Source organism: Montipora foliosa, chromosome 3 (assembly GCF_036669935.1).
Source record: "Montipora foliosa isolate CH-2021 chromosome 3, ASM3666993v2, whole genome shotgun sequence".
Classification (NCBI taxonomy): Eukaryota; Metazoa; Cnidaria; class Anthozoa; order Scleractinia; family Acroporidae; genus Montipora; species Montipora foliosa.
Window position 1 is genome coordinate 3,163,518 of NC_090871.1, and position 7,500 is coordinate 3,171,017.

The 7,500-nt window shown below is 36.8% G+C and overlaps 1 protein-coding gene across 4 annotated transcripts in view; it reads right to left on the reverse strand.

The window, feature by feature from the left end:
* The window catches only part of LOC137996476 (lysine-specific histone demethylase 1A-like), a 21,428-nt gene that overhangs the window by 4,432 nt on the left and 9,496 nt on the right, over nucleotides 1-7,500 (reverse strand). For all 4 annotated transcript variants that reach the window (XM_068841914.1, XM_068841913.1, XM_068841916.1 and 1 more), the window contains exons 7-15: nucleotides 7,479-7,500; nucleotides 6,574-6,668; nucleotides 3,465-3,509; nucleotides 2,532-2,674; nucleotides 2,182-2,272; nucleotides 1,443-1,516; nucleotides 1,283-1,343; nucleotides 874-947; nucleotides 397-641 (exon numbers count right to left, since the gene is read on the reverse strand). The exon at nucleotides 7,479-7,500 is cut by the window's right edge and continues 60 nt beyond it. In XM_068841914.1, coding sequence (XP_068698015.1) covers nucleotides 397-641; nucleotides 874-947; nucleotides 1,283-1,343; nucleotides 1,443-1,516; nucleotides 2,182-2,272; nucleotides 2,532-2,674; nucleotides 3,465-3,509; nucleotides 6,574-6,668; nucleotides 7,479-7,500 — 850 coding nt within the window. The remainder of the gene's footprint in view (nucleotides 1-396; nucleotides 642-873; nucleotides 948-1,282; nucleotides 1,344-1,442; nucleotides 1,517-2,181; nucleotides 2,273-2,531; nucleotides 2,675-3,464; nucleotides 3,510-6,573; nucleotides 6,669-7,478) is intronic.

Below are 7,500 nucleotides of genomic sequence, written 5' to 3' on the forward strand. Positions count from 1 at the left end.
TTAAATGGAAAATGTTGTGAAAGAGATGCATGTAATTCAGTTTTAGTTATTGATTAAAATTGTTGGTTATTGTTTGCAAGGCGTGTTTGTTTACTGCTGTCAGATCAGCTGTATTTTTGATCACTGTACACATAACCTGTATACGCTTACGACAATTAATTTTGTACTTTATGCAGAAGAATAATTATTTCCATATACACTATATTGCTTTTTGGGGTAAGAAACAGGAGCTCAGCTTTTAGGCTTGGCTAAATCTATATATTTCTCTGTTTAACAACAGACGATTTACTTGTTAATGGGTTAACTTCATCTAGGATCTTAAAGCAAATAGTTGATGGTCCATAAATTTGCTTGGAGTGTGCAATATGAATTCAGGATGACATAATTCTCCCTTACCAGTCCTACTGTAGCGGACATGTCGCACAGCTGTATTGAGTCTGATATCCAGTCCTTCAGCCAAGGCCTTTGGCAGGCATGAGTAACCATTACGTACAGTCATGTGACTACCACTGAATTCAAAGTCATCATCTTGATCCCAATGCTTTAATGATAAGGATGTCAAGGGTGTGGCATTTGCAAACTCCAGGTTGGCAAAATGCCAGTCAAGGATCTGCCGATCTCTTGATGATAAATAAACGTCACTGAAAAAAAGGTATAATATTTTATCATGTAGCAACCACTACCAACATCATTCATCACTGTCATCACCACTAATCACTTATACCCCATTGCATTATACCACCAACATGACAACTGGAAAATCCCATTTTAATTCTGCCAATATCTGGTTGACACGTTAACATAACTGACCTGCATTTCAAAAACAATGTTATGATATTATAATATGGAACAAGGAATACTTTGTACATGTACCTGGGAGGATTTTCTTCAAGTTCCTCCAATCTCTCTTCAATCCGTAGTTGCTCCTCTGCCATTTCATCATATTCCTGTATGTTTTAAAAATAGCAAAACTTACAGTGAGTGGAAGTGCAATTTCAGACAAACCCTTGAAAGTTTGTCAAACTTGAGAAAAACCCCTATTCTTTTTACAGTGCAACATGCCTTACTATGGCCACCCAACAAACTTTCACATTTGACAACTACGTGTAAATACGTCAACTCAACAACCCATAACAACTGTACGAACTTTGCAAGTAGGCGTGACTGTCAATGAAATTCACACACCCTGATTGGCAGATAATTTGTAAAAAAAACTTTGTTAGGTGGCCACAGTAAGGCGCATCGCTCTGTAAGTGACCAAATTGTATGTCTGACTACTTACCCTGCAAAGGGCATTCAAGTCCCTTAACTTGCTTTTTACTAAGAACTCTGCTGTGATGTCCCTTTGGGAAGCAAAAAAGTTAGGATCTCAGACTTTTTTAACATTTAAACTACTCAAAAAAGTTGCGCATACAATCTATTCATGATATTTCTTGTAATACCTTGGTTCCTTAACTTTGAGCGCATCTTGATATTCTTTATGTGTTTGCTTCACTTTTTCTTTTACTTGCACCATCTGAGGAGAAAATTTGTAAACTGTTTATTTTATTGAAATACATGTAAATTTTGAAACTTTGGTTGAAAAGAATGCACTGGGTTACTGATATTTTTTTTTCAAACAGCTTCACCTTTCAAACCAGCCCATTTCCAATTTCCCTGCTACTGTCAGTAGCATCTCTAGCTAAACCAGCAAAATGTAATATTGGCTAAACCTACATTTACCCCTTTAATGCCCAAGGGGGACCTCATTGGTGAGTAAAATCATTTGGCATTAGACAGAGTAAATCTATAAATGGCCACTGGGAGTAAAAGGGTTAATGTACAGTGTACCAGAGAAGCACACTTTTGTATGGTCCTTTACTGTTAAAAATACAAATTTAAAATTTTCAGGCATCTTAGGAAAAAATTCTTGACATTAGGAGAGCTTGAAATTGGACCCTCAGCCATAGTATTTGAATTGCATGGACACTATACCTGTATTGTGCAACAACAACCATTGACGGCATTTTTAAAGGCAAAACAGCCTAATTTCAGGTGCTTATAAAATTGACGATTTCTACCATCCAAGTCAAACTTTAAAATTTTATATTTCAAGGGGAAAAGTTCACGATAAAATAGCCATGACAAACTATTCCAGTTGGAAATAATATTTAAATCTTGACATAATACGTATTAAGCTACCTGGGACAGGTTTGTCTTCAGTTGTTCTTGAATCTTCAGAATTTTTTTAGCATGTTCAATCTGCTGTTCCTTGACTTGTCTCTCTTGCATTCTGAAAACAAGCATTACATGGAAGGCATGAAAATAATGGAGATGCAGGAAAACTCAGAAAAAAAATTTGACTCAGCTCCTAAGAGGTCTAGGTCTAAAGTGTTATGATAACAAGTTCAGACGATCTACCAGTGAAGTACAATACACCCATTTGAACAGGTTCATGTTTAGACATGTTCACCCACACCAGGTAAAACAACTAACAGAATCAACAGTATGATATGTAATTGGAAAATATTCAAGTGTTTCTTGATCCTTACTTGATAACTAGCTCCAATGCATGACCCAATGATACAGGTTTACTGTGCATGTAATTGAAATCTAGTTGATGAGACAGGAACGATGACGCTTCTAGCAGTCTATTGAACTCGCGTTCAACCATCTCATCCTTCTCTTTCGGAACCTGGTACAAACAAGCAAGATTTGAGCTAAAACCCACCAGGAAAAACTTTGATAAAAAATTATATTTTTGACAATAATGGCATCCGGAAAGTAATAATATTAACTTCAACGAACCTCTTTGATAACCTAAGATTGAATATTATTGATATTCTCTTTTGCACTGTACTACACATGTATTGATACAGTGTAGCTAAACAACTTCTCTAATTAAAGGTGTCTCCTGGAATCTACTTAAAAACCTTACCTTACCAAATCTGCATAAAGTGGTTGTTACGTGTAATTTTGAGGCAATGAATAGTAAATTGTTTTTATACAGTGCTAACAAATAAAAAATTATCTTTAAAAGATGTTGTACAAGTAGAAGTCAGATTTTAAAAAGAGTTGTTAAATTTGCTCTGTTAGCATTAAGTTAAAAAGAGTTAGCCAATAAAAAGCAAATATTCATTGCTCTCTGCATCTGTTCAGGCACTACAAGGTGCTTAGAGCCATAAAAAATACTGTACTTTGCAGCTCGACAAGAGAAAACATGTAAAGCCTAACATTGCCATTATTAAGAATTGTGTGCAGAGATACGGGGTATGGTGCAACAATGTTAAATATCATACACGTACATGTAGTGCTGCTTGGCTTAAAACAAACCTTGCCAAACAATATGGAGGTCTGAAGTATTTAGTTCCATTACAAGTACTACAATGAAAGGAAAATAGTCTGCATGACTGAGTAAGATGGATGAATGGATTGCGATATGCAAAAAATGTTTGATCTAAAACTACAAGAAAACGAAAGCCTACCCTCACTGCCGAGAGTCTGCTGTTGGCTTTCTTTTCAATAGGGCCCTTCAGGAAAAAATCAAGCGTAACATTAACCAGGGCGTTATTAAACACAGGAATAGAACAGAATATACCAGAAAGCCAGGTACAAGAAGTGGACCAGTTCAAGTTGGATCACTCACGTCGCTTTAACGAAAAAAAAAAATGATAAGGCTTCGAGAAATCATCCTAGCCCTAATCTTTAATAAGCTAACCTTGGTGAAATTGGGGCAAAAAACGAATGGTATTGGCTTACAAAACCGTTTTTTGCTCAATCTGAGGTGAGCGATCCACCTTGATCCAGGCTGACTTTTGTACCTGCCTTATACTGGAATATGCCAGAACAAGGCAGAATGACATCTTCAAAATAAATGAACAAGAGCGGTACTGGAATAAAATTATGCCAAAATGAGCCGGAATGACACTGGAATAAGGCTGATTGGCACCCAAAAAAATCAGAATTTAGTGGAATAAACCTGGGAATGCCAAAATGTGGGGTTTTAGTTTGTGGAGACCTATTTCCAGTTCCTACTATTTCTATCAGCTTTACTCTCACCGTGCCTCTCTCCAGCCAGGTGTATAAATGGGTACTAGCAAAAATGCTGGGGGTAACCCTGCAATGGACTAGCATCCCATCCAGGGGGAAATACTCCTAGTCGCTTCATGCTATGGAAACCGGAGATAAGCGCCGGCCTGGTGGGCCTTCCTAGGCTCGTAACAGAGACCTTACCTTATTTCCAGTTGCTACTATTTCTATCAGCTTTTGTTTGCATCATGTGATTCCTTGAGGGAATTGCACTTGTTTTTTTCCTTTTGTAACATTTGGAACACTTTGGTAAAGAGTCTTCCAACATTCAAGTGCTTTAATCATTAAAAACGTTTTGAGTAAGAAAAATTTGACAGAAATATAAACCACTAAAATGAAAAAATTGTTCCTGTTGTAGTGGAACTAATATGGTTTTTTGTTGACAAGTTGCAAGAGAAACAGAATGTTATTCGAATATTTTATATGTGGGGGAGGGAGGCAGCATTTCACATACTTTTTCAATGTGCAAGTAAAAAAACCGTGAACACTTTCATTTCATTCTGACATGTTAATTATTGTGTGTTAAGTTCAGCGCAAGTGATTAGTATCATTTTTGCTTATTTTGATATAGTTTTCCCACGACCCACATGTGACAGAGACATCCGGAAATACCGCATAGGTTTTGAACAGAACGCAACATGAGCGCAAACTGGAAAACTCTTTATTCCTTCCCCTATTGTTCCACTAAACCTGTGCACACTGTTTCCTTCTTTGAAGTCAAGAGATAATTATTAAAGAAGAATCAGAGGCCCAGAAAAAAAAAAGTCCAAAAAAATTTTTTTTGGTGAATATTATTTACCGGGTACATTTTTGTACACCTGGTTAATACTTTTTCTTTCCTGTCCGTGGACCAAACAGTGAGTAGACCAGTTTGCAAGTTGTGAGAACTTCATTACTTGTTCCAAGTCAGCTTGTTGCTTCCCCCCATAATTTCCACTCTTAAATGTAAACAGTTTTTCTGTCAGTCTCCCCATTGTGCCTACTAATTCACAATACATGTAGTTTTCACACTACATATGCCCCACCTAAGACAGTATGAAAGGCTGTCGAGATATGTTTAAGTTATATGCTTAACATGTTTCCCCTGTTTCTGATTTGAGTCTGACAAATTGTTGCTCGCCCCTGTTTCTGATTTGTGTCTGGGACAAAATCAATTCCTGAGCCAGGCAACTGGATTTGCATCAGATCTGCTTAAATGTTTGAATTTTCAATTCAATTGCTAACGTGAACAGCACTTTGGTTCTCCATGTGAGACTCTACTTTGTGACTCCTAAAACACCTCAGGGCACACAGTTGTGATAAAAACTGATGGTTCATTCCTTGTCATTCTGGTCTACACTAATCAGGTTTAATTAATCAGCTCCATTCTGATTTATTCTGCCTTATTCTGGTGTCATTCCACTTTATCCCGGTATATTCCGGTGTCATTCCACTTTATTCCAGTGTCATTCCGCTTCATTCCGGCACATTCAGTTGATTCCATTTTGTTCCATTCCGTTCCTGTGTTGGGTAATGCCCCATTAACCACTGACTGTGTATTGTTCTTGGTACACATACTGTACAGTACTCTTCAAAAAATTAATGTGTTTTTAGAAATAAAACCATAGTACCATTAAAATGTTGCATTACAGACATAAAAATGTTAGCGTTAAAATGTTAAAAATTGATGCTACAGGAGACTCTAATGCTAATTCAACTAATCATCAATTTTGTTAACGTTTAAATACTGTCAAGTTGGCATTTGCTCAAGCACATAATATATAGATTTAGCCAAGCCTAAAAGCGGACCTCCAGGTTTATGAAATGTTATTCTTACAATACATTGTAAGTTCACCTGGCTTGACCCTGCAATCCAATCAAAACCCGGTACCTGGTCAGCAGCCAACTTACAAAATTAAAAAAAAACCTGACCTCAATGAGCTCTACACTTGCTCCCACGATATGGTCATGTGATACTGGTCAGCAGGTACCTTGTTTTGACAGGTGTCAATTGACCATAACATGGATGTACAATATCAAAAGCTGTACGCTGTAAACTAGCTAGAGTATGGCCTCCTTAGTGAGCTAAGCTTGAGCCTGTGATATGGTCATGTGATACTGGTCACATTGACATACATAGAGGGGGGGACGGTACTTACGGTGACCAACACCAAATTTTCTTGCACAGATGGGTTACCACATTTTCTGACCCATGGTGCTCCTCGCGGAGCTCTGCTTAAAAAATCAGTTATCAACTTACCATGTAACCTTTTCATGGAGATTTTGATTCCATTGAGTAAAAATCAATGGAGTACAATATGGCTAATGTTTTGCCTAGAGAAACCTTAGGCAACTGATCATGCCTGATAGAACTTGTGTTTTTCACCACTGCAGCAGGCATTGATAGCCAGTTTGTTAGGTGAATTTTCAGGCTGTTATAACAGAGATCCTGGCAAATACATGTTCACAACAAGCTCTGACTAGTCAGCCTGGCTGCTTAAAATGAGAAGGAACAGTAATGCATACCGATTTCCCATGAGTTTCATACAGAGGACATTTCTGTCGGATTTTATGTAACTCCATGCTGATTTGATTTGCCATCACAGTCAAGGGGTTTCCACCTACAAATAATGGTGATAAAATAAAAACAGACATTCACCATAAAAAGAAAATTGATAGATACATTAACTTTTTATTAAAGTGCTACTATGAAAAAAAATCACTTCCTTTTTTTCTTCAGATTTTAAAAGCGTGTTCGCTTAACACCTAACTGGCAAAATTTTGAGCTTTGAGTTTTATCCAAAGGCTATTTATTTTGAGTGTAAGTTTTGGATTTCACAGTCCACCATTACTCACGTTCAAAACTGACCAATTGGCCCTCAGAGGGTTGGATCTAGGGAAAATGACGTCATTTACTAACTAGCTTAAACTTTCAGAGTGTAAACGTATTTATTATATGCAAAACATGGGTTTGAAAGTCTGAAAGCCCAAAACTCCCATGCTGCATATTAATTCAGCCACGTAAACATGCATTCCATTCTTAAATTAGTGAGTCTTTGACGTCATTTTCTCCTCGACCGAGCTCTCTCAAGATTTGAAAGTTAGCAATGGCGTACCAATAAATTAGAAAATTCAAGTTAAAATAAACAGGTGTCTTTTTAAAATCAGAAGTTAAAACTTGGGTCACTTAAGTGCTTACACTGCACTTAAGTGCTTACACTGTAGTTAACATAGTTTTGAAATCCAAAGGAAAAAAAGAATTGTTTTTTTTGGTCGTAGTAGCACTTTAATCATTACTATTATGATATCAATAATTATTATACTAAAATAACTCTGACTGTTAATTTTAAATGTTGCAAATAAATTATAACCACGCAATTTCCATAATGTAACCAATAAGGAGGTTTCCAATGCCCAAGAAAATTACTTACCTAATCCAGTCAAAACCATAGC